Genomic DNA, 25,904 nt, shown 5'->3' with positions numbered 1-25,904 from the left:
TATAGTTATGATGAACAATATTCTATTGTTCAGATACAAAGAAACAATTTTCTATAATGTCAAATGCAGGTAACCATAATATTTGTAATTTATAGAATAAATATCAAGCAATAAAAGTTAAACTTTAAAAATCCAAAGACAATCAGCTAGGCTATTTGTTAATATTAATTAAAAAAAAACTTTTTCCACAAAATATGTTTTTCAAAAAAAAATAAAGAACTCCATTAAACCAAAAATGAGCAAAAATAAAATCAAACAATCTACCAAGTGTGAAACTACCACAAATCAACATTGATAAATAAATGAAACCTAAAACAAACAGAAATTACAACAAATAACTGAGTCAAACTCAAAACAAGCATAAATAAACATGAGTAAGGCTCAAAACCCCTACATCTTCCCAAGGCCAGAACATAATTTGCACTTTACTGAAAAAATATAAATGTTTTTACGTTTATAACTTTATTAAATCAAATAATATTAACATTTGATAACTAAATATCAGTATATGTATATTAAACTGACAATGCATATTCATTTGTATTGGGCTAAACAAAAAAAAGGAAAAAATGATAATATCTTGTACTGACATCAATCTTTACTATAAAAAGTTCAAGCCTTCCAATCACTTTCAACTATTAAAATGGGCATTGGCCTTTTCAACTTCCAATCAAATCAGCCCTTTTTTAGCTTCTACAACAACACTTTCTATGAACACCTTATATGACCTCAGGGCATAAATTACAACCCTTGCCCTGAGGGCTGTGAGGGGATTGTCATCCTCAGAGACCTAATTTCCAGAACTTTAAACTATGTTAAACAAAAAGACAATCTCAAAATTTTGATTGGATGTGTGTGGGGAAATGGTGAGTGTGAGAGGGGTGTTAATTGTTTTCCAATCACTTTTAACTATTAAAAAACGCACTAGCCCTTTCAATTTCCAATTGAAGGAGCCTTTTTGAAGTTTCTATGACAATTCTTTCAATAAAAACCTTATATGCCCCCAGGGCATAACTTGCAACCCTTGCCCTGAGGGCTGGGGGGGTGTCATCCTCAAAGACCTAATTTCCGGAAGTTTCAACTGTTGAATAAAATGGCTATCTCAAAATTTTGATTGGATGTGGGGAAATTATGGGTGTGAGAAGGGGGTTAGTTGCCCTCCAATCACTTCTGACTATTAAAAAGGGCACTAGCCCTTTCAATTTCCAATTGAATGAGACTTTTTTCAAGTTTCTACAACAACACATTCTATGAAAACCTTACATGCCCCAGCACATAACTTACAACCCTAGACCTTAGAGCTGTGAGGGGGTTGTCATCCTCAAAGATATAATTTCCAGACCTTCCAACTATGTTGAACAAAATGGTTATCTCAAAATTTTGATTGGATGTGTCCAGGGGAAATGGTGAGTGTGAGAGGGGGGGGGGTACTTGCCATCCAATCACTTTTGACTATTAAAAAGTACACTTGCCATTTCAACTTCCAATCAAATGATTCCTTTTTCAAGTTTCTACAACAATTCTTTCTATAAAAAAAACCTTATATGCCCCCAGGGCATAACTTACAACCCTTGCCCTGAGGGCTGTGGGGGGAGTGTCACCCTCAAAAACATAATTTCCAGACTTCTTAACTATGTCAAACAAAATGGCTATCTCAAAATTTTGACTGAATGTGTTTGGGAAAATGGTGGATGTGAGAGGGGTGTTAATTATACTCCAATCACTTTCAACTATAAAAAGGGCACAAGCCCTTCTAATATCCAATCAAATGAGCCCTTTTTGAAATATCTACAACATCACTATCTATAAAAACCTTATATACCCCCAGGGCATAACTTGCCCTGGGGGCTCAGGAGGGGTTATCATCCTCAAAGACCTAATTTCTAAAACTTTTAACAACAAAATTACTATCTAAAAATCTTGATTGGATGTGTTTGGGGAAAAGGTGGGCATAAGAGGAGAGTTAGTTGCCCTCAAATTACTTTCAACTATTAAAAAGGGCACTAGCCCTTTTAATTTCCATTTGAACAAGCCTTTTTTAAGTTTCTATGAAAACCTTATATGTCCCCAGGGCATAACTTACAACCGTTGCCCTGAGGGCTATGGGGGAGTGTCCTCATCAAAAACATAATTTCTATCTGGAAATCAACTATGCTGAGCAAAAAGGCTGTCTCAAAATTTTGATTGGATGTGTTTGGGGAATTAGTGGGTGTGGAAGGGGTGTTAGTTGCCTTCCAATCACTTTCAACTGTTAAAAAGGACACAAGCCACTCCAATGTCAATTCAAATGAGCCCTTTTTGAAGTTTCTATGACAACTCCTTCAGTACAAAGTGCCCTGGTCTAAGACCAACAAACCAAAAAATAAATAATACATTGTGCCAACATTATTCATTACTTAGGCAGAGCTATTGCACTGCCTATTATGTGAAAAAAACTCAAACAATGAAAGGATATATACACCAAAAAAGGATAATTGGTATTTCCAAAAGAGGTCCTTCAAGGGAAGTCAATAAACTAAGAATTTTAAGTGTTTGATTTTAAAGAATTTTAATAATAACCATATTGATTTATACCTTAGATTTTTAGATATTAATTGACATATTTAATTCTTCTCAATTCCTATTTGGGAACATGGTGTGAGGGTTTGAGTTTTATATAATTTTGCTCAATTGGATATTGATTTTTTGGTAAATTTTTACCAAATCATATTATTGACTTATGAATAAAGGAAATATACCACTAAATTTTATTTCTGATGTAAATGGGAGGTAAGTTTAAAATTTACCCCCGCCCCCCTAATGTGCAAATATATACCCTGAATTGGTATATATGGGGGTGGGGGTAAAATTCATTTCCACCAAAAAATGATTATTATATTTGGAAAGAGCATAAAAAAAGACATCAAGTGGTATATTCACTTTATTTGTAAGTCAATAATAGCCTATGATTTGGTAAAAATTTACCTTTTTTTACCCTAGGATTATTCTGCATATTATGAAGTAAGAATTGTTTTCTTAACATGCTTCCTTATGTATGGCTGTTATCCTAGGCTTACAAAATTCTGCATATTATGAAGTAAGAATTGTCTTTTTAACATGTTTACTTCTCTCCAGTTAGTTCTCCAGGCAAATAGCCTACCCTATTCTTACTTATAAAAGGCTATGCAAAATAACCATAGCTAATGCATTTTAACTACAATTCTACTATACTTTAACCCAAATCCCTTCTCTAATGTGCAATCATGTAGCCCAAATTATAGCCTAGCCTATAGGCCCTACTTCCCATGTGTTTTCTGTTTCTTGATTTTGTCAGCATTTATTCAATTTAAGGGCAGAAAAGTTGAAACAACATTGATGCATGGCATAATTATATGGAAATATATAATTTGGCCTATTTGAATGCTAGGGGAGGTAGAGTAGCCTAGAATTGCAGTCAAAATGTGTGAACTACATTTGTTCTGCATTTTATAAAGTAAAAATTGTTTTCTTAGCATGTTTCCCTCTCAGCAACCCCAATTCTAAGCTTATGCCTCTCCCCCAAATATTCTTTGAGTCCCCCCCCCAAGTCACTTACCTCAATCTAGCTGCTCCAACTTTTGGAAGTTCAACATGTCTAAAGGCTTTTGTACGAGCTTGAACACCAAATAATGCAAAACATGGAGTAATGAGGCCTTTTTTTCCAGCTAAGTAAGAAAAACTTAAAGTGTACATTCTGGTTAATGCCTCACTCATATTTCCAACCAAATCTTCCCCATATAATCGTGGTCTTTTGAACAGGGTAACCAACTAAAATCGTTGCCGTCGTGGAAAAATTAGAGCCGAAAATTGTCCAGAAAAAGCGATTTTGTCCAAAAGTGTGACAAGCCTAAAATTTCTGTATCCTGCCGAACTGGCTGGAAGGCCTCGGAATTAAGAGCTCTTTTAAATTAGGAGTGCGTTTTTATGGCACTAACTTATTCACTAAAAGACCAACTTCAGAAACAAAAAAGTATCTGTTTCCATTGCAACCTATCAACCTATTGGTGCAAAATCTGTCAGTGAATTATAATTTACTAAGAACAGTCCTCCATCCCTTAAACCAATTAACATAATTTTTTAACTATTAAATCTCTTTCTGCAGAGCTTAAGCAACTTTAAGTATTCCCATTCTGTTTGCCACTTCACTGACTTCTGTGACGGGAGCTTTTGATACCCAATGACTAAAAGCAATCCAATAAATCCCAATAGATAAGGAGGTCACAAGCTTTGTCGCATTTTCGACGTAACACCTTTAAATTAGGTGTTGTTTTCTTAGACTACACTGCCGTTCTAAGACGAACAAATAAACTTTCAAATGGGGATAAATGAATTTATATAGACAGTGAAAAAACAGGTACAAAAGTCTAGATATTTCGGTCACATATACAGCGACCGTCTTCAGTAGAAATACTTTCTACTGAAGACAGTCGCTGTGTATGTGACCGAAATATCTGGACTTTTGTACCTGTTTTTTCACTGTCTAAATAAATGGATTCATCCCAATTTGAAAGTTCATTTGTAAGTTTTGTCGTAAGGAAATGTTCTTATATCAATTCTGCGTAGATACTCCAGAAGTGTAAAATCGACTTGTAATTAAAGAGTTGGAAACTTGATATGTAATCAACTTAATGCCAAAAAACTCTTGGTTGGTAAGAGTCAGTGGCTTATCAATATTGAATATGTACCAATGAGAATAAGAAAGTTTAAAAATGAGAAGGTACTAAAAGTTTTTTCCTGTAGTTGCGCTGTGTAATTAATGTCCGCTTAATAATATTGGACAGCGAGGTCGATTGTTGCTGAGTTTTAGGATCATACCCATAACGCTATGATGCATTACCTGTGATGACCTGGGGAAAGAAAAAGTTTGAATGATTTTAAAACTTGATCTTCAAAGCAAAATACGATTCCACGCGGCTTTGTTTCGGTGTGCAGCCAGCATCGGAAGAATTCACTGCTACCCTTATCGTCCCTAAATCTTAAGTCATAATTCTCCGTACTGAAATCTAAGTCACTCCAGATTTCTTCACAAAATCTTAACCACTCCGTTGTAGATCTTCCATGGTGATTCAAAATTTTTTTTTTTTCATTTTCGTTAATTTTAGCCGTCGAATGATGTCCTGCCCGAACTCAATCGTTAATTGACATTTCACTACTTCTGTGACGGGAACAACACTCACATACTTGAGTTTTTCCCAATACGTCGTTCTTGTAGGTAATTTTTTACATTCCAATTGTTTCTCTGGCTGTTTTTTGAACAAGGAAGTAATACTTCACGCCCGCGCACTGTTCAAGAAAATCAGCTATCACAAAAAACTAATAGTGAGGAAAGCAGCAATCACGTTAATTTGTATACAACAGCTAATGTTACATTGACAAATTTTTCACTTTGTAAAAAATGACAAAATTTAGCAATATTTGCTAAATTTGGTTAAAAATTATTTCACTTTAATCATAAATGTAGCAAAGGGACAAGATTTGGCTCAACTACACCCTCTCTTATGGCGCATATAATCTACGATATTAGATTTTCGGAATTGCTTAAAGTGACTTGGGTTGCTCAAAACTACAATCTCTTCTGCATTGTCAACAACTGTGCAATTTTTTCTTTTGAAAATCTGACGACACGCTCCATATAAACGGAGGATTCCTATTGCTCTCCCTCCGCAAATACTACTTAGCGCACATAATATCGGGTGCGGTCTAAGCTTGAATTTTTGTATCGTTTTCAGTAAAAAGTTGCAAAATTAATTTCTGTTTTATTTCCTTTTTCTTTTTTTGCGCTGACTGCCTTCTAAAGTGGTTTTACTTTTAGGCAACAAACACTCATTTCCTGAACCCCAGGTATTTCAAACTCTAGCTAGCTAAGTAGCATAACGAAAAAGAATAAATAAAAGGAATACACAATAAATTTCAGATTCATAAAACTGGAATTGGAAATATTTGTTATTCTGGTTTGATTTTAAAACTGTTTGCGATGGTCAGATTTTTTGACACTTCGCTGGTCAGCAAATTCTCCCAAAACTCCTTTCTCCTGTAATCACGTATACGTAGGACCAGTTTGAACAGGATTTCTACTTTTCTCAAAGAAAAATGGTTAAAACATACCAAACAATCACAAATCAGTTCTTTCGAAGTCATATTTCGAAAAAGTATTGATTAAATACGATCAAATTCAATAAACTTAGCAACTAAAAAATCTTTTAGTACTGTCACCATTTTACAAAATATGGTCTTCTTTGTTCAGTTTTCTTTGTGAATAGGTTTTTACCTGTCAAGAACATAGGACTTATATCTGAGTTTAAAAGAACATCAAATTTGTTGGATATCAAATATTTATTTGCATTCCTAAATATCAGACAGTATAGTATAGGCAAACTGGCCAAAATTATGGGCTGATCTCAAACAAATTGCAACACAAATTATTTTTATACCATGCGTAGAGGAAAAGAAGCTGACCAGCATACCCAATGTTGCATATTCTAGGTCAACGCAAAACCAGTTCTATTTGCTTTTCGTTTCAATTTTTTCAGATTTTTCTATAAGAAAAAATTAACTGTCGGAAAATGCTCGTTTTTTTTGTATATGAAGTACCGACCCGATATAAAATGAAGAGCTGAGCCCGAAAATGAAAACAAATTTGATGTACAATGTACCAAAAAGGAGTTTCATAATAATAAATACGGGACTTTACCCTTCTCATCCTTGGGACCTCTTTTCACCATATTATCAGAAGGCGACGATTCTGACATAAAATGATGAGCTGAGCCCAAAAATCAAATCAACCTCATGTAGTGTCGACTAGAAAGCCCGCTTCATATTCATCAATATGCACTTTGTTATTTTCATTTGACATGTTTCTTTTAGCACTTATTGTCCACCAATTCGGCAATTGTTGGTAAGAAAAATAAATAAGTGGGCTGATAAATTATAGTTGGATCGGTTAGAAGACCAGTTAACGCACAGAAGGCAGCTTCACCACTTTCATTACCTTGGTATGCAATAAATTATACCAAGCTCTCAAATATTGTTCCAAAACTTGGAGGATTCCACACCATGAGGAGCTTCCTTGGATCAGTTGGCTACATCATGGAGGGTTCACGATATAGAGAGGCTCTTAAATTTGTCTACGCACCTAACACTGTCCCCCATCTTCTCAGAGGGAAAGCAATCACCAAGGCAATACGTGACCATTTTCTAGTTAACTAGAACTCAATCGTTAATTGACATTTAACTACTTCTGTGACGGGAACAACACTCACATACTTGATTTTTTCTCGATACGTCGTTCTTGTAAGTAAATTTTTACATTCCATACCAAACAATCACAAATCAATTCTTTCGAAGTCATATTTCGAAAAAGTATTGATTAAATACGATCAAATTCAATAAACTTAGCAACTAATAAATCTTTTAGTACTGCCACCATTTTACAAAATATGGTTTTCTTTGTTCAGTTTTCTTTGTGAATAGGTTTTTACCTGTCAAGAACATAAGACTTATATCTGAGTTTAAAAGAACTTCAAATTTGTTGGATATCAAATATTTATTTGCATTCCTAAATATCAGACAGTATAGTATAGGCAAACTGGCCAAAAATATGGGTTGATCTCAAACAAATTGCAACACAAATTATTTTTATACCATGCGTAGAGGAAAAGAAGCTGAACAACATATCCAATGTTGCATATTCTAGGTCAACGCAAAACCAGTTCTATTTGCTTTTCGTTTCAACTTTTTCAGATCTGTCTAAAAAAATAAACCGTCGGAAAATGCTCGTTTTTTTTGTATATGAAGTACCGTCCCGATATAAAAAGAAGAGCTGAGCCCGAAAATGAAAACAAATTTGATGTACAATGTACCAGAAAGGAGTTTCATAATAATCAATACGGGACTTCACCCTTCTCATCCTTGGGACCTCTTTTCACCATATTATCAGAAGGCGACGATTCTGACATAAAATGATGAGCTGAGCCCAAAAATCAAGTCAACCTCATGTAGTGTCGACTAGAAAGCCCGTTTCATATTCATCAATATGCACTTTGTTATTTTCATTTGACATGTTTCTTTTAGCACTTATTGTCCACTAATTCGGCGATTGTTGGTAAGAAAAAAAATAAGTGGGCTGATAAATTATAGTTGGATCGTTTAGAAGACCAGTTAACGCACAGAAGGCAGGTACACCACTTTCATTACCTTGGTATGCAATAAATTATACCAAGCTCTCAAATATTGTTCCAAAACTTGGAGGATTCCACACCATGAGGAGCTTCCTTGGATCAGTTGGCTACATCATGGAGGGTTCACAACTTAGAGAGGTTCTTGAATTTGTCTACGCACCTAACACTGTCCCCCATCTTCTTAGAGGGAAAGCAATCGCCAAGGTAATACTTGGCCATTTTCTAGTTAACTTTGTGTTACATGCTGCTCTACTCTCCGAGGTCTTTCTCGAAGAAGGTTTTAGTGTTTTTTTATCAATTCCGCAGCCTAAAGAAATAGTGGAACGCAGAAACCTGTACACAAAGCTTATGAACAAAGAAGCGGCCGTTGCAGATATAGAAGGAAACCCTTCCATACAAATAATTGTGGGATTCATCGATAAGAAGAGACTGGAACTATTCCAGTATATAACCTTAAAACTGTAGTTCCAATACTCCGATATGGTATCTGTACTGCGAAATTCATAAAGAGCCGAACAATCTGGGTCATGGGACCTCCACTTAAAATCCACCTCTGACATGCTACCTTATCTTGCGCCATCTGGGCAAAAAATCACACAAAATCCTGCCAGCTTTGCCTCCAGCGAATGGTCAAGCTGTATGAAACCCATCCTGTCGTTTATCAAGCCTTCCAGAATGTGATGCACGTGATCAGACATTCTGATAGATTCTGGGATAGGCTCTCCAGGGATCTTATCATTGAGCAGGAGCTCATGTGTTGTCTCAAAACAGCTGGTGGCCTTACCGATGGAAGTGGTATGACAGAGGTTCAAAGGTCTTTATAGGTTCTGTCTCGACCAGTCTGCTCTGCAGTAAATCATCTGATGGAGGGTATCTCACAAGTTATTTATGGAACTAGATGATAACATGAGGAAACGTCCAAGCCGAGGCAGCCAAGAGACTGTAAAGACATCTAGATCGTTATCGATTTCCTAGAAAAAGGATCGCTATTTAATGAGGATCTTCAACTATTAAACATCACCAACGGTCTGACAGCCTACGAATCTTCCAATGTTGATTCTGCTAGAGAGTTAGGCCAAAAAATCATTGATTTATGTCTGGAAAGCTGGTCGCTGATTTTTATTTCGAAGAAAACAACAGGCAGTTCAAACTACTACAAAGGAGAATCCAGGTGGAGATTGCAAAGAACTAGACCCCACTCCCTTTTTTCAGAGGTTCATCACGCTAGTAAAGAGGATCAATCTCACGGAATCTGAGTACTTTCAACACGAACTGTGTTCATACCCGGCATCACTTTTTGACAGATCTTCCATGCTCCGGTCTCCGAACAAGCCAGAGCTTGCAAAAGCCAGAGCTTTCATCTGGGCCAAAGTCGATCAAAGCTCCCCGATTATTGGATAGTCACAAATTGAAAGAGAAGCTGGGCCAAGAGACATGCCATCTGATTTTTTTCGCTCACTATATCTTAGGCTTGACTTTACTTCACGAATCCACTGTGTGGGAAAAACCCTTGCTCTGAAGAAGCTAATGGCAGATGCCGATTTTCGTAAATCAGCTGCAGTTTTCATGCTGAGGCCAGCTTCGAAGGAAGAAGTAAGAATTGCTGGAGAAGAAGCTCTTCTCATGATAAACGGATCATCAAAAGGGGAAAATTTAAATGAACTCCCCTGGGAAGTCTTTAAAAAGAAAATGACTATTACTAGCTCGTTCATACACCCAGAACAGTTAACACCAACTTCTGTTGCGGCTAAGTTCCACAGTTACAGAGTTTTCTACCAAATTCAAGTACAGAGTGGAGATCCTGATTCTGAACTTAAAGCCAAGGAATAGAGTTCGAGAAATAAAGATGACTTCTTGTATCCATTGACTACTCACGTCCCACCAGCCTTTCGTCTGTTGCTAAAATCATGAATTGGTCCCGTGAACTGGAATGTAGCTCAACGAGGAGTAGTTGCTTTAAATTCGGCTTAGCCTGCACTGCAGCGTTCAAAATGTGCAAAAGGACAATATAGTCTAAATTTCAAAGAGTTGAAAGCTACAACGATGAGAAGAACATTGGAGCTTAGATATCTGAATCAAAAGAATAAGTTGTAAACTGGGAAACTGGCTGCGATGACTTCCCCCTTGAACAATTTATACGATATATTTTGTGCACACGTGCATATTACGAAGTGTAATTTAAGAATCGGGAAATCAAGAAAGATCCCTGTCAAGGAAAATAAACTAGCAAGTAATTATTTTAGTTATAGTAGTTTAAATATTTGATTTTCTCCTCTTTTGAACAAAGAGGCCAAATTTTTAAAAACTAGTGTTCGATTATCTCCTTAATGAGCTCTTCAGTACTATACACAACAAAGATCAAACCAATATCAATAAATATATGTGAAAAAAGGGAGTGACTATGTTTAATTTAGCTGCAAGTCCGCATTCATGTTCACCACGTAATTTCCATTTGAGAAAAATTGGTAAGACTTGGGAACTGAAATATCAATGAGAAGCGTCAAATTTCCTAATCAAATGTCATTACGCTGTGGCATTGTTCAAATAAAACTCATTTTTAACTTGATTATCGTAATAAATTCATTCTTTTTTTCTTTCCAGTTTTAACTAATGTTATGTTTACCTTTTGCATTATCACAGCTATACCAATTTTTCTCCTTTCCTTATTTATCTCTTCAATGTATTGCATTCTTCCTTATCCCCTAGCCACCCGTTTCGTCTCTTTTCCTGGCTGCGAGCACCAATGTCAAACGCGTGCCTATCCATGAAAAAAAAAAAAAATCTAATTTCGCATATGTTTCTACATGTTTATAAATTTTCCGGAGCAGGGGCATCTCTGTCCGGCTTTAGGTACTGATGGAGATAGGGAATAAATATACTATTTAAATTTATCTACAGTGCTGGGAAGTATACAGACGTTTTAGGAAGGATTTTTTCTGGGGAGGGAGGTTATAAGGAGGAGGTTGCGTGGGAGGATCGTTTCATGGAGGAATTATTCATGGGGAAGGGTATTTTCCATGAAGGGCGTGCCGGATTTTCCAGCATTATTTAAAAAACGATCAGAAATTAAATAATAAAAACAAGTTTTTTTCAACTGAAAATGAACAGAAACATTAAAACTTAAAACGAACAGAAATTATTCCGTACATAAGGGGGTTCACCCACTCGCCAATACCTCGCTCTTTACGCTAAATTTTTTTAAGACTTTCAAAAGAGCTATTTAATCTAATTAAACGACCTTCGGGATTCAGAGGTTTCTTAAAGAATTGGAACAAAATTCGAACTTGAGCGTAAAGAGCGAGGTATTGACGAGGGGGTGAACCCCCTCATACACATAATAATTTCTGTGCGTTTTAAGTTTGAATTTTTCTCCTTGCTTTCAGTTGAAAAAAAAACTTTTTTGTATCTAATTTGTACACACATTGACTTGAGATTCCATCCACTCAGTCGTACACTGATTCTTGGCTGTTATGGGACATTTTACCTCTTATCTCTGATATAGGACATTCAGAAGTAAAACGGAAGTAAAAAGGTATTCCGTAACCAAACAGAAACAGTGTTATACTGTCAAGACTAGCATACCTAGATGCAAAGTATTTGTGAGCACATAACCCAGTAGGACTGAACTTACAGATAAACTTTATTTCTAAAGACACTCTTACGTTCGGTTCACAAATACAACCGTATTTAATTGGTTTAACTCTGTATCAATTAGGATTAAGAAGTTGTTTGACTACTGGAGCTACTGTCCTCACACGCCGCTTGGAAATGAGCCCTGGTACTGAAGAAGTTATTCTATTTCTTCTCTGCAGCTGACTTCTATTGTCGATGTAGGATTTCTGTAGGTGTGTGGTTTCCTCAGTCTGGAAAATCTCTGATGGTTCATTTACACATGGCTGAAACCCGTCCTGATTTAGCAATCCGTGCAAAGATCCCGTCTGTTTTCGTGTTTGAAAAACTTTCTAGTTTTCCGCAACGATTTCACCAAATTTGGACGGATTCTTGACAAGGTTTTCAAATGAATAATACCATGACTATAGAACATCAAAATCCTTGTTGTTTCAGACTGAATTTCCGTCTCCTTTTGTCTTCTGTGTCTCCTTCACAGTATAAGGACTAAAGCGAGAGTCAATTAGCCAGTATTCTTTTTTCAGAACTTGTCCTCATCCACGCTGACGCATTTTTGAAAACTTTTCCCCAGAAAACGTGGCGTTTTCTGGGGCATCGTTCGAAAAGATATGAACGGATTTCCGCATTTGCTTCCGCATGTGTAAAGGAGCCATGACTGAACATTTTAAGTGCTGCTAAAAATTCAATCCTGTATTTTTTAAAAGATGTTCGTCAAGATTCTGAGCATTTGAGTTGGGACCATAGTTTTTATGCCTTCAGCTAGATACCTTTCTTGAAGAGATGTCGAATAAGTGTTTAGTGGCGCTGCAATTTTTTCCCTGCCATACTCTGCGTTTATTTCGCATTTTTTATAAAGCCCTTTTTTCAGTCATTTACAAGCATGATTGTCGCATTTAATTTTTTCCACTATCGCACCATATGGTAGCTTTTTCATTTATTCACTTTTACAACAAAAATGTGCAATTTTCATTACACACACCAAAGATCAGGTACAGTAAAAAGACGCAAACTGAAGTCTAGCGTCTGAAAAATGTTTACCCTGAAAAACAAATTGAAGAATTCTTACATACACACGAGCTGTGCTCAATATTAGGGTAATATAATCTCCTGTCCCCCCACTTTTGATAAAATAAACTATCTATTTACTATAGATTTAATACTTTTTCAAGCTGTGAAACATTAAAAAATAGATTTACTGCCCATATGAAGCACAAGAAGAGTGTTTTGAGCCTCATGCCTTTAGTCAATCCTGATTTATATTGTTTTGAAGATTTTTAAATCTACTTTTTAAATTTAGGAAAAAGCACTTGATATCCTGTGACTTAAAATAGTACTATAATAATAGGAATTAGATTTTCAAAACCAGGAATCAATCAGAGATTGAAAATCCAAATTTAAGGTAAAATTTTCTATCAAAATTTAGAGAAGACATAGACTAATCATGTATGCAATCTTTTAAACACTAGGAATGGGGAAAGGGTAGATAGCAGGGTCAGGGGCGAATCTCCAGCATTTGTATTGGGGGCGGGGCAAGAGGGGTCCATGTCCGGATAGTCAAAGGGCACGGGATGTATAATATTTTTTTCTCCCCATTATGGGGGGGGGGGCGACCTTCCCCCTTTCCACCCCCAAACGACGCCCCTGAGCAGGGTAGATAAGTTTTCAATATAACTTAGCTAAGATGAAAGTGAATACATCACTTGATACCTTTTTATGCTCTTTTTTAATTCAATAATTGCATCTGGGGAAATTAAATTTTTAGGCCTTATAGAGCTAAAAACAGCCCATAGTAATCAAAAGTTTAAAACTCTGTGTTAAAAAAGCTGGCTAGTGAAGAAATTGTCATTCTTAGCTGATTCAGGAATGGTAATTATTATTTTCATTAGTCTTCGCGCAAATTTGTTTTCGAAATAACATTTTACTATTAAGACTAAGGAAAATAATACTTACCTTTCGATGAGCTACAAATGACGATTTTTCCTCACTAGACAGTTTTTTTTTAAAACACGTTTTTAAACTTATGGTTATTACGGACTATTTTATCTTTTGGAGGCACACTAAGGGTTCAAAATGTAATTCCCCTAGAAACCATTATTGGATTATTAAAGAACATTAAAAAAAGGCATCAAGTGAAGTGCACTTTCATCCTTGCTAAATTATATTGAAAACTGCATATTTATCGATAGTAGAATTACTAAGAAATTTCGTTTACCTACTTTAACGCAATTGCTTCCCAAGATAACGAGGAGCTCCTTATCCAGAACCAGTGGCGGATTCAGGGGGCGAGGGGAGTGTGCCCCCCTAACGTAGTCTAAAGTAGTGTAATTTACTTAATTAACGCAACTTTGCGTAAATTTAACTTGCTCCTAACGCAAGTTTATCAGATCAATCTATTTTGCCCCCCCCTAAAAAAAAATCCTGGATCCGCCCCTATCCTGAACTTTCTTTTATTTTCTTCTAAGGCAACTATTTTCTTCGGTAAATTTTTCACAGTTCATATTATTGACTAACGAATAAAATAAACATACCACTCGATGCCTTTTATATGCTCTTTCTAAATATAATAATAATCATTTTTGTCAAAAATGGATTTTACCCCCACCCCTATTTACACCGATTCAGGGTATATATTTGCACATTAGGGGGTGGGGGAAGGGCAAGGCCGTATCCAGGGGGGGGGGGGTACCCGGTTTGAACCCCCCCCCCCCCCCAAAATTTTTGACCGACTCGAAAATAAGTCGAAAATTAGTAACACCTAGGTAAAAATCAGTAAAATTAGTCGAAAACTGAGTCAAAAATTAGTAAAACCCCCCAAAAAAAGTCAAAAATTAGTAAGCCCCCCTCCCCCCTGAACAAAAATCCTGGATACGGCCCTGGGGAAGGGGGTAAATTTTTATTTATTATACAAATGAGAGGCAAGTTTAAACTTTACCCCCCCCCCTAGTCTTCAAATAGATAGCCTACCCTGATTTGGTATATATAGGGGTGGGGGTAAAACTACTTTCCGACAAAAAACCTTTTTGTGTTTGAAAAGAGCATAAAAAAAGATATGTTTACTTTATTCGTAAGTCAATAATAGGAAGTGCGAAAAACTAACCTTTTCTTCAATACCAAAAAGCCCCTCATCTAGAATTGTATACTGAAATTTTAGCCAGTGCCCCCTCGTATTCCCGAATTCTGGTTACACCATTTTTTGGTCCTATACTATGGTTATGTAATTGAATTTTACTTCAATTAGGACAATTTGAAATAATCATTTTATTAGATAAGCCGTGATCGTCTAGTGGTTAGGACCCTACGTTGTGGCCGTAGTAACCCAGGTTCGAATCCTGGTCACGGCAATTTTTTTCTCTTCAAAATAGACATTTTCAATACAGACAGTTTTATTTTTATACATTTGAAAGGGATGAACTGAAAAAGAACAAAAGTGAGTCAGACAAATGGTATTAGACTGTCAAAACTAAGCCGATTAAACTAGCATTACAAACAAAAGTTTTTCTTCAAGTTTGAGGAGTATATTGAGTTGGGAAGGCGTCATATCATCTAACCGTCTGGACCACTCACGTCAGGACATCGAAAAAAACTTTAATACATCGGCAAAAAAAATCCGTCAGAACCACTAACCGTCATAACATCTGGAATTTTAAAGCTTTAGTTTTTTGGGGTTTAGGGGGGGAAAGGTACCTAGGTTAGTTTATGTATTTAATATATGCTATGCTTTACCCTACCCCCCTGATGTGCAAATATATAGCCGAAATTTATTTCGAAACTATTATATACTTATTACTATTATATAAACTTATAAATTCTTTGTCGATGTTATGACGGTTAGTGGTTCTGACGGCTAGATGTTATGACGTCTTGTGACGGTTAGTCGAAATGGTTGCACCACTATTGAGTTTCCTACTAAAAAAAACAAAAACAAAAAAACTGTTAAGTGTACACTTCCTTTTTAGTAAAGCACAAATAATACTTGCGTCCACTGGCTCTCAAACTTCTTATTTTTGCCTCCATGATATGAAAATACCCTTATTTCTTCTCATTTCTACCCTTATTGGAAAAATTAGAAAAATATCATGTCGTATAACCATGAAGTGGAAAGCGTGCCTTCATGGGCGCCCATAAGCTGAATTCCAGGGGGGGGCAAACTGCGTCGAATTGCTACTTTTAATGCTATATAATAGAAATCTCAGAACAAAAATATAAAAATAAGGCAGCATCATTCAGCCAGGGGGGGCAAGAGCCCCCCCCCCCCTGCCCCCCCATATGGGCGCCCATGCGTGCCTTAACTGATAGGACTTTTTGAGCTTTTCTTAAGTTCGATATATGCGGCTGGGTAGCATACTGTTTGCGACATGGAACCAAGCCCCTGCACAGAGTTTGAAGCACACTACACCTGACTTTATTCGAGCAAATGCACCACCAATTTGGTTTTACTTCTAACTCATCGATTAAGTGTTGTTGTGGCCACCATTCCTTTGACACTTTTAGAATGGATTGACCGAAGAAGAGTTTTGCTATAAAAAAAAAAAAAAAAAAAAAAAAAAAAAAAAAAAAAAAAAAAAAATGACAAGCTCCTTAAGAATTGTCACATGCTGCGTTTCTGCTTAAACCACCTTTTTTCTCTATTTTCCCAAAACCCAGTCATCAGGGATATCTAAAAACACAATATTTATACAATATTATCCTGTATAATTTTCCCCTCAAAACATGAAATGAGGACTAATCTTTGCCGTTGTATTTTTTTAACGTAGCATGGACATAGATAATTTCGGAGACCACACTGCCTTTCCATGACGATAAAATAAAAGTTCAAAATAGGGATAATATCCTTTTTAATAGACAGTGTACTGAAATTCACAAAAATACCAGATATTTCGGTCACATATGCAGTGACCGTCATCAGTAGTAATTTTATTTTATCCCTATTTTGAACTTTTATTTTATTAGCATGGACAATTTATGGCTTCGTTAACATTCCTGAAAATATAACCCTAGTAATTTGTTTCTGATGTGTTTGATGTTAAAAACAATTTTATTATGTGCCCACAACCTAGATTGCCATAAAAAATGTTTATTACATTACTGCGTAATATTGATCTAGTAAATAATCTATCATCCCTAGAACTAGCCATTACAGATAAATGTAGTGGTAGCGGCCCCCACTGAAGTCTTTGCGGCCAGTCCTTCGATACAAAGCGGCACTGAGAAAAGAAAAAACCCAAACAGTATTACATTGGAGCCAAATCACTCTTGACTTCGGCAGCACTACTGTGCTCCCTATGATTTGAATAGAAACGTCACGATCGACATGCATCTCACCCCTTTTTACTTAGGTGTATATGCTAATGCATAAAGCGTATATTTTGTATAATAAAAAAAAAACTTAAAACAAGCTTTTAATCAAACAGTTCATGGGAACAAACTGCTAATAAAAGCGACTAGCGGAATAATTACCGGAACTCTTAAAAAAAATGTTAACAATCAATACATGAAAAGAACTGGATTTTTATGCTGAGCAGTAAAAAAAATTCCCACTAACTAATTTTTTCAAAGAAAAGTAAAGACTCTATTGAACCGGAAATGAGCAGAAACAGCATCAAATAATATTAAATTCTGGTCTTGAGAAGGTGTTAGGGTCGTAAGCCCTACTTATGTTAATTTCCGCTTGTTTAGAGTTTGACTTGGTAAATGATTGTAACTTCTGTTCGTTTTGATTTTCATTTATTTATTGATGTGGTTTGTGGTAGTTTTCACTTGGTAGATTATTTGATTTTATTTCTGCTCATTTTTGATTTAATGGAGTTCCTTACTTTTCTTTCATATTTTTTTTTTCAACAATTTTCAACAAAACAGGCCATCACCCTTTTGAAAATCTTGACGCAAACGGTTTTGTTTAGTTTAGTTTTATGCATCCTCTAGTTGACCAGAAATGAATTTCATACTATCTCAAAAAATTATATCTATTCTCTTTGACAACCTGAATGCACTTACACTCTTTTGATTTAGTCAAATTGTAAGATCAGAAGTTGAAATAATAATAGCCCTGAAAATTTCAACTTAATACCCTCTGTAACTCTTTGGATATTGCTGAGATGTCTTATTGAAAACCGGTATACACACAGTGCCTTTTAATTTAGTTTTAAAGCAATATTTAGTTTTAAAGTGTAATGGGCAGGTTGCATAACTGTGGGTTATTGACATACCCAATATCCCTAGAGACATAATTACCAGACAATTCAACTATGCTGTTAAAATTGACTGTCTGAGAATTTTGATTGCATGTGTTTGGAAAATGAATGGGCTTGGGAGGAGGGCTGCTTGCCCTGCAATTACTTTTGACTCTTAAAATGGCACTACAACTTTTATTTTCCAATCAAATTGGCTCTTTTAAAATTTTCAACGAGGTTACTAGTTATGATAGAGCAGTGCTGCCTAGAATACTGCTTATGTGCCCTTTTGATAACCTGCATGCACATAGTCTTTTTGTTTAATTGAAACTCTCCCTAAACAACCGTGGGGAAAGGGCTGTAAATTATGCAATTTGCCCCTTGCATAAATAAAATATTTGTTATCGGAAAATATACGGTAATTTTGCAGGGAGGGGGGATTGCCCACTGGAACAATTTTCCGTCGAGAGGAAAGTTTCCAGGGGAAATTTACACAGGGGGGAGAGGGGATTTCCTAGCATGGTTTGAAGAACAGTCTGAAATTAAACTCGATCCTGTCAAACTAGTGTTGCTGCTTTAAATAGTGCGCTATTGAGAGTTAATTACAGGCCAATGAGCCTTTGGGGGAATAATAACATGTAATATTATATGTGTATCTAATGAAGATTAAATATTATCTTATCTTCTTATCTTAATTACGTCTGTCTTTTTTTTCTTAGCCGAGAGCATACTTGCATATTTTTTTTATAATTTCCGTAAGTTCGCAAAAACTAGACCCTTATAATGGGGGGGGGGGTATGTGAAGCCTGTCATAGGATCTTACACTTAAGTAAAATACATTTTCTGTTCCCAATAGTGGGAGATTTCTAAAATTCTTGGTATTAGACATCTCTCCTCATCTTCCTGCGTGTTTGAATATGTTAATTGTTTGATGGTAAAAACAAAAAATATTTATTTGCTTTGAGCTTAATCCAATTAGGTTCTAAAGATTATTGCTATAGTAAGGCCAGTGTTTAGCCTTCAATCTTTTTTTGTTCACAGTATTGAGTGTCGATCAAGCACTTTGACTCTTTGAGAATATTCTTATGAGCGCACACAGTTCAGAGCTATTCAAACACTTATTGAGGAACTACCATCTTTGAAAAATCGTGCACATTATAATACACGTGCCGTGTCTAAAGTAAGTCTGCCATTTGGGGTGGCTTGTTATTGCAGAAGTGTGTAATGACGTAGAGTGCTTTCCGTGCGATAGAGCAATTGGAACTCCGATCCGATATACACACTAGGTGACGGTGGACGAATCGTGATGAACCATTACTTTAGGTCAAATATCAAGTAAGGAAAGTAGACTAAATCAAGTTGGCTTCTGAAAGACCCAAACTGTATTGTAATTATAGTAGTGATTTTGTTGGAGACGAATATTTGCAATGTTCCAAAATAGTTTGTTTGAGCCCTCCTGAAAACTGTCTCTTCGACCTGGTCATTCCCAGAAAACTTGCATTTCTTATTAGAAAATTTCTTGTGATAATGGAAAATTAGGAGTTTGATTTCAACAACTACTGTAAAAATTTATTCAACGTAAGCATCACTGGTAGCGTAGATAAATACATAAATAAATAAATTAGAATAACAAAAAATTACAAGGTCTAAACAATTGCACTTAGTACATTTTCGATACAATCCTCATTTTCGAAACAGTAAGAAATGTGCTCAAGAATGCCATTGTTGTCATCAGCAGATCTTGTTACTCTGTTGTTTCTCATTTGTGAAAACATTTCCATAACTTGAATCATGTTATCAATCATTTCAGTGTTGACTGCACTGAATGGAGTATTTCTTAATGAGGGAGACCCATTCCTTGACATAATTGGTGAGAATTTCCGCCAGATTTGGACTGCCATTGGTGCTGGCTCGTCGTTTCTTCTTTTAAATGTATTCATTGCCCACTTGGCAACGCTCTGGGCCACAGTCCATCCATTTGCTTGGCGTCTTTGTGGAACGTCTAGATTGTATTCATAGTGAGGCTTCTCTATAGATTCTGAAAGCTGGGCTCTTTCCGATCGTAAAGGCCATTTAGGTCTGGGGATGGCAGTAGCTGCAACAATCGCTCCAAAGAGGAACAGGGCTTGAGTAAATCCTTTCATTTCTAGAAAGATAAGAGATCATAATATGTAAGAACACTTCTTAGGAAAAAAAGGCTCTCAAATTGTTAAGGGTAACAAATCCATAGCCCCAAGTTTGACATATTTAAACATGCATTACCTCGTGGTAATTACGTTGATCTAGTTCCATTTTCTAATTTTGAGCATCCTCACTAAAAAAAAAAAGAAAAAAGAAGGAAAGAAGACACTACAATGCCAAGGCAACACCTGTTAAGGAAACTGTGTATTGCGAAGCATTACTGTCTTGAATTCTCTTAAAATTATGCAACTGAAAGTTTGATTTCATAGAATTAACCACCATTGGTTTGTGTTTAGCATATTAGCTTAAGCACCCGCTGATATTTTTTTTAGGAGGACGCAATAATGGAAAAAAATTCTAGGACAGTCACTGTTTAAAAAAGGTTCTTTTTTCTAGAACAGCATGATAAGCTTTTCAAAATATTCTGAAAATTACGTTTTTGTATATTGTTGGTTCTCTATAGAGGGGAAGGGAAGAAATAGGAATGAATCTCCCTCTGTTCTCCTTTTTAAAGTTCTTTGATATTAGTAAGGAATATGTGGAGAATAGAACATAGATACCAATATTTTTTCCCAAGGGTTATCGTATCGAACCAATGGTCCTAAAAGAACAAGAGTGGGCTCATTCAAACCCACTTGTGTCGTATTTAAGTGGCCAAAAGGATTGGAGGAAAACCAGCCACCTTACAACATCCATTTTCCCCACAGACATCTGATCAAAATCTTGAGATAGTTATTTGATTTAGCATAGTTCGAAGGTCCTATATCTATGCTTTGGCGATGAAATGACCCTCCATGGTCCCTGGGAAACGGGCTATAAGCAACGCAATTTGCCCATTGTTCAAACATAGTATTTGTTATTGAGAAATATACGGAAACTTATTGGGGGAAATTTTCTACGGGGAGGGGATTTTCCACTGGGATAAATTTTCCTAGGGAGAATTTTCCAGGGGAAATTTCACACGGGGAAGGAAGGAGATTTTCCAGGAGATTATGAGGGGCATGCCCCTTCCTCAGCCCTCACTCTTTACCATAAATTTGCCTTTTTGCCACAATTTTTTAAGAAAGACTGCGTACCACAAGGGCCGTTGAATTTGAATCAGAAGTATTCTTAAAGAACTTCAAGATTTTAACGTAAAGAACAAGGGTCGAGGGAAAGGCGGCCTCCCTCATATATGTCTACCTAATTTCTGTTTGTTTTATTTTTTAATGTTGCTACTTACCTTCAACTGAAAAAAAATGTTTTTTGATTTAACAAAGATACGATTAGAATGTCGCAGTAATAAAAGGTCTTGCAATATAGGTCGCAAAACTGAGGAAGATACACTAGAAGGAATTGCTTAGGGACAATTAGCTAAAAATAGCCACTGATACTCGTTCGAGCGACAGTGTACTAGATATAAAGCTTTACGAAATATGTGGTCCGACCCTGCTATTTAGGACTAAAATGAAAAAAGGCTTTCAATGGTTATTTGACCTTTTATGATCAATCAAGAGCTAAAGTTTGCTTGTTTTGCCAGACAAATTCAGCACAAAAATACGTGCTTTGGCAGGAAGCAAAAACTTCATGGGTGGGAGCAAATAGTGAAGCTCTAAAAACAAAGAGGCAGAGCAGATGTGTGTGCAGCTTTTTTAGACTCTGATTGGCTAGTAATACTGTCAATAAATTATGTTACATTATCTCCATGGTTCCAATACCATGATGGGGATTGCCGTTTTTACCATCCTAACTTCAGGGGTGGCAACGGGGGGGGGTTAAGTTGCCCCCCCCAATAGTGTGGAGAAAAAACGTTTATACATCCCATGCCATTTGACTATCCAGATATGGACCCCTATTGACCCCCCCCCCCAATAAAATGCTGGAGATTCGCCCCTGTTTTTGGTGAATAAGCCCAAACTTAACTAGATTTACGCTGCAAGGTAACGTAAGGCATCACCGACAAACGTGTTGGAAAAGTAACATTCTGATTTTGTCTCTTCCTCATCGATTAAATATCGTAGTGGTCAACACCTCAAGGTATTGAAATTGCTTGGTTGAATTCGAAAAAACAGCAAGAAACATTTTATACTAAAAAAGGCAATACCACTTGCCCTTAAAACTGTCTCAAAGCATAATATATTCTTAAAACTAATTTATTCACAATTTTGTGGTTTTTAATCAATATTCTTCGTTGCAAAACGCACCGTGAAAAAAAAAACTAATACTTTACTACTTAGCCCCAAAAATTAAACCCAACATAATATATTTGGCTATTTCTAAAAGGCTAAGACTAAGTTATTTCGCCTCAAAATATAACACCTTGCAATTTTTTCGGATTTAACATGTTTAACTCGATTATTCACTATTTCGTTGTTTTCAATCAATATTCTTAGTTATAAATGAACCGTGAATTGAAGATAATATTTTACTACCTAGCCCCACACTTGAACAGAGCTTTCTTCTCGAAAGCAGAAAAATCGTTCAAAAAGTCATGGAAAGCTTTTAGACACAACTTCAGATAGTCCTCATACGATGCAGAATATAAAACTAAAACTCAGCTCTCACACTGTTGGATCTGACACAGGACAAGGACAAGTGAAAACCATCCTTTTCGGCCCCATATAAGAATTATGTCCAGCTTTTCAAAATCTAACATTCTATTTATCAAACTAGCCAGATGTCACAGAGGTAATACTCTTATGACTTTTCTTGCAATAACCTGAAATTGGTAGAAGAAGAAAAAAAAAAAAAAAATAGGACGAAACCAGTGCGTTGCTTCAGAAACAGAAAAATCTGGAAAAGATCCATCGTGTAACACAAAGTCGAGTTTATTCGTCCAGATACGTAACTTTTAATGAGTAACATAACCCAAAACGTCACCGATTATTCCGACTGGCTTTGGGGGTGACCCAAAAAAAAGTTTTTCTTATCGTAGTAATAATCACATATTTAGCTGAAATGTGCAGTTAAAGCTAAATAACTCCTCAACCAGCAAGAATGTGTAAGGGAGGAATCTTTGCATGTTGAAGTTCTTTATAGCCCTCCTCCGATCCTAAAAAGCAAAGCTAAATATTTAGGTAACTAAAACTAATCTAACTAAAACTAAAGCTAAATATTAGGTAAGAAAAATTGTTAAATTTTGTTCAAATTAATTGAAAGGTCAAATAATTATGCCTCTGGGGATGACATGACCCTCCACAGACTCTTGGAAAAGGGCTACAACGCATGAAATTTGCCCATTGTTCTCAGTTAGTATTCGCTATTGGGATGCATACTTACGTGTTTTGGGGGTGGGGTAATTTTCTGCAAAGGGTATTTTCCACAGGGAGAATTTTCCATGAGAAACAAAAATTTCAGGGGTAATTTTTCCAGAGGATATTTGTCACGGGTGGAATATGCCAGAATTCCCAAACGAAATTCTTTTTATTTGTCTTACTTTCTCTTTGGCGACTCAATTTTGCAAGTGTTCTGGGAGGATTATTCAGGGAGATTAGAATTCTCCTTTGGGGATTATTCCACGGGAGAAACTTTCCACGGGGAAGGGGTCGGTATGATTTGAAAAACAATCAGAAATTAAATGAAAAATAAGCTTTTTTCAAATGAAAATAGACCAAGGAGAGTTTTTTAGGCGGAATTTTTCGCATTTTTTTTTTGGGGGGGGGGGGATTTTCAGCGATGATAGAAGTGTCCGGGGGTAATTTTCTAGGGGTGGGGGATTTTAAGTGTCAGGAACTTTCTATGGAGGCTTTTTCGTGGGGGCTTTCCTTGAAGGGTAGGATGGGGTGGATCTCCCGTCATTATTTGAAAAATGATCAGAAATTAAACAAAAAAATAAGTTTATCAGCAGAATGTGAGGAACCACTAACTTAAAACCAACAGTAATTATTCCAAATGTTAGAGGGGCTTCCCCCCCCCCCCCCAATACCTAAATCTTTATGCTAAAGTTTGACTTTTTGCCCCCATTCTTTAAGAACGGCTCCTGTAACACAATGGCTGTTCATTTAGAATAAGAAGCTTTTTTAAAGTACTAAAAAACTTTGGCATGAAGAGCGAGGGATTGAGGAGGGGGCAGCCTCCTCATATACGGAACAGTTTCTGTTTGTTTCAACTTTTGTGGTGCTCCTTAATTTCAGCTGGAGAAACTTATTTTTTTATTATTCAATTGTTGACTAAGGCCCTGGCTAACACAATTGATTCTTCATTTTAAGAACTATGGTCAGTAAATCATGCTGTGTGCAACAATACTACCAGTTTATTTAGAAATATACAATTAAAAAAAAACTCTAGTTTCCCAAAAATATTATTTTCAACGGCTATATCCAATTTACTTTCTACATTGTTGAGAAATGTTACAAGATGTCGTAATGTTTGTATAAGCAAAACCTTGTTTTATGTTATTATTCTTTTCATTTGGAATGAATAACAGCAAAGGGTTGTATTGCATGGATTTATAATACATTAAAGCCTCAAGACTTTGCAAAATCATGTCATTTTTCTTTTCTTTATTATAGTAAGTTCTATATTTTCTAAACGCTAGGAAACAGGCGGGGCAAATTACTGAGTACGTGACTGTTCCGGATTCATTAGTTGAGAGAAACGGAGAGTTCGAGTTTAACAGGTTAGTTTGCAGAACATAATCGTTGATTTACAACCTGACACAATTGATCAAAGCTGGACACTAACCGAGGGATTGAATCTGGTATCATATGAAGTACTGTGGCAATAGATGCCACTATAATTGGTGTGTACATAAGATGAGAGAGAAAGAAGTTTTTCACTTGTAGTCATTGAGATTATTAGATCTTTACGATTTTGCACAAAATGTCTTATCTCCACATAGTTTGCCAATTATTTGCATTTGTTCTGGTTTTTGCAACAATCCAAGGTTTTCCTTCTTACACAAATTCGTCCTTTTGGGACAGCTCTAGGAATTGTCTTGTTTAGAAGCTAAAACTAAGATCCAGCTCTCAGTTTCCCAGACGGAATTTGTTGCGATAGCCAAGATTTATAAATTGCAGCACTGAGCAATTTCAATTGCCATTAGGCTTAAACTACACCGTCTCTTCCGGGATTGTTCTTGTTATTTACAAAGAATGTAAACAACGATGCACATAGCTGATAATGCTGTTTAAAAATAACTACCTAGTTATTGGATAAAAAGTGAATTTTCTCAACTCCAATAAATTGCTTGGCAGAGCAGACAAAAATTGGTTATGTTGGCAACGAAATTGCCGTGATAATTGAATATAACTTCTGTTGGATCCAAGTGTCACACAGTCAAACAATTTTAGATACTAGGGTTGAAAATTTTTTATTTCCAAGCTTTACTAAATATAATATTTACCAAGTCTTTCAATCCTTAAGACGAAGCCCTCGTGTCTTCACTAACTAACTTCAACTGAGAGGAGAAAGTATCTTTATTCCTTAGTTGGTTATACCTGTTAAATATGCAGCATCCGTATTTCCTTGTGACACCAAAACATACTTTTGTTACAACTTCCCTAATTTAAATATTTTGCAAGTAGTGCTATTTAGGCTTATCTTCATTGAAGCAAGTAAGCCTAAATGCGGTATTTGGATTAACCTTGAAAAGTAAAAATTAGCTCAGGCGATTTATGGCTAAAAATCAGAAGCGAAAGTTGTTGAATGATTAATTCTCCCACGCTTCCTTTTAATAGTCATCACGTAGAATAGAGGTTTCTGAATAACTTACGATTTTGGTTAACCCTCACTGGCGTGACCTTAAAGT

At 36.1% G+C, this 25,904-nt stretch overlaps 2 protein-coding genes and 1 non-coding gene across 3 annotated transcripts in view; 1 reads left to right on the top strand and 2 right to left on the bottom strand.

The window, feature by feature from the left end:
* Positions 1–3,765, bottom strand: part of mRpL2 (mitochondrial ribosomal protein L2) — a 35,766-nt gene extending 32,001 nt beyond the window's left edge. The window contains exon 1 of the mRNA XM_089107157.1: positions 3,575–3,765. Coding sequence (XP_088963283.1) covers positions 3,575–3,732 — 158 coding nt within the window. The 5' untranslated portion in view covers positions 3,733–3,765. The remainder of the gene's footprint in view (positions 1–3,574) is intronic.
* An 11,329-nt stretch (positions 3,766–15,094) lies between these two features.
* TRNAH-GUG (transfer RNA histidin (anticodon GUG)) lies at positions 15,095–15,166 on the top strand. The gene has a single exon. It is a non-coding gene; the product is annotated as a tRNA-His (tRNA).
* A 3,792-nt stretch (positions 15,167–18,958) lies between these two features.
* LOC148939379 (uncharacterized) lies at positions 18,959–25,638 on the bottom strand. Its single transcript, XM_089106612.1, has 2 exons — positions 25,500–25,638; positions 18,959–20,141 (listed from the first exon to the last, which is right to left on the bottom strand). The coding sequence occupies exon 2, from the start codon at positions 20,137–20,139 to the stop codon at positions 19,642–19,644; it is 498 nt and encodes a 165-aa protein (XP_088962738.1). The 5' UTR covers positions 20,140–20,141; positions 25,500–25,638; the 3' UTR covers positions 18,959–19,641.
* Between the last annotated feature and the right edge of the window lie 266 nt (positions 25,639–25,904).

This window comes from Artemia sp. Qi Xiang Cuo, chromosome 21 (genome assembly GCF_049724085.1).
Source record: "Artemia sp. Qi Xiang Cuo chromosome 21, ASM4972408v1, whole genome shotgun sequence".
Classification (NCBI taxonomy): domain Eukaryota; kingdom Metazoa; phylum Arthropoda; class Branchiopoda; order Anostraca; family Artemiidae; genus Artemia; species Artemia sp. Qi Xiang Cuo.
Note: the sequence above shows the minus strand (reverse complement) of the source record. Positions and strands in the feature narration are given on the sequence as shown.

Excerpts from the sequence above, each read along its gene's own strand:
- LOC148939379 (XM_089106612.1), bottom strand. The coding sequence starts at position 20,139 with ATGAAAGGATTTACTCAAGCCCTGTTCCTCTTTGGAGCGATTGTTGCA.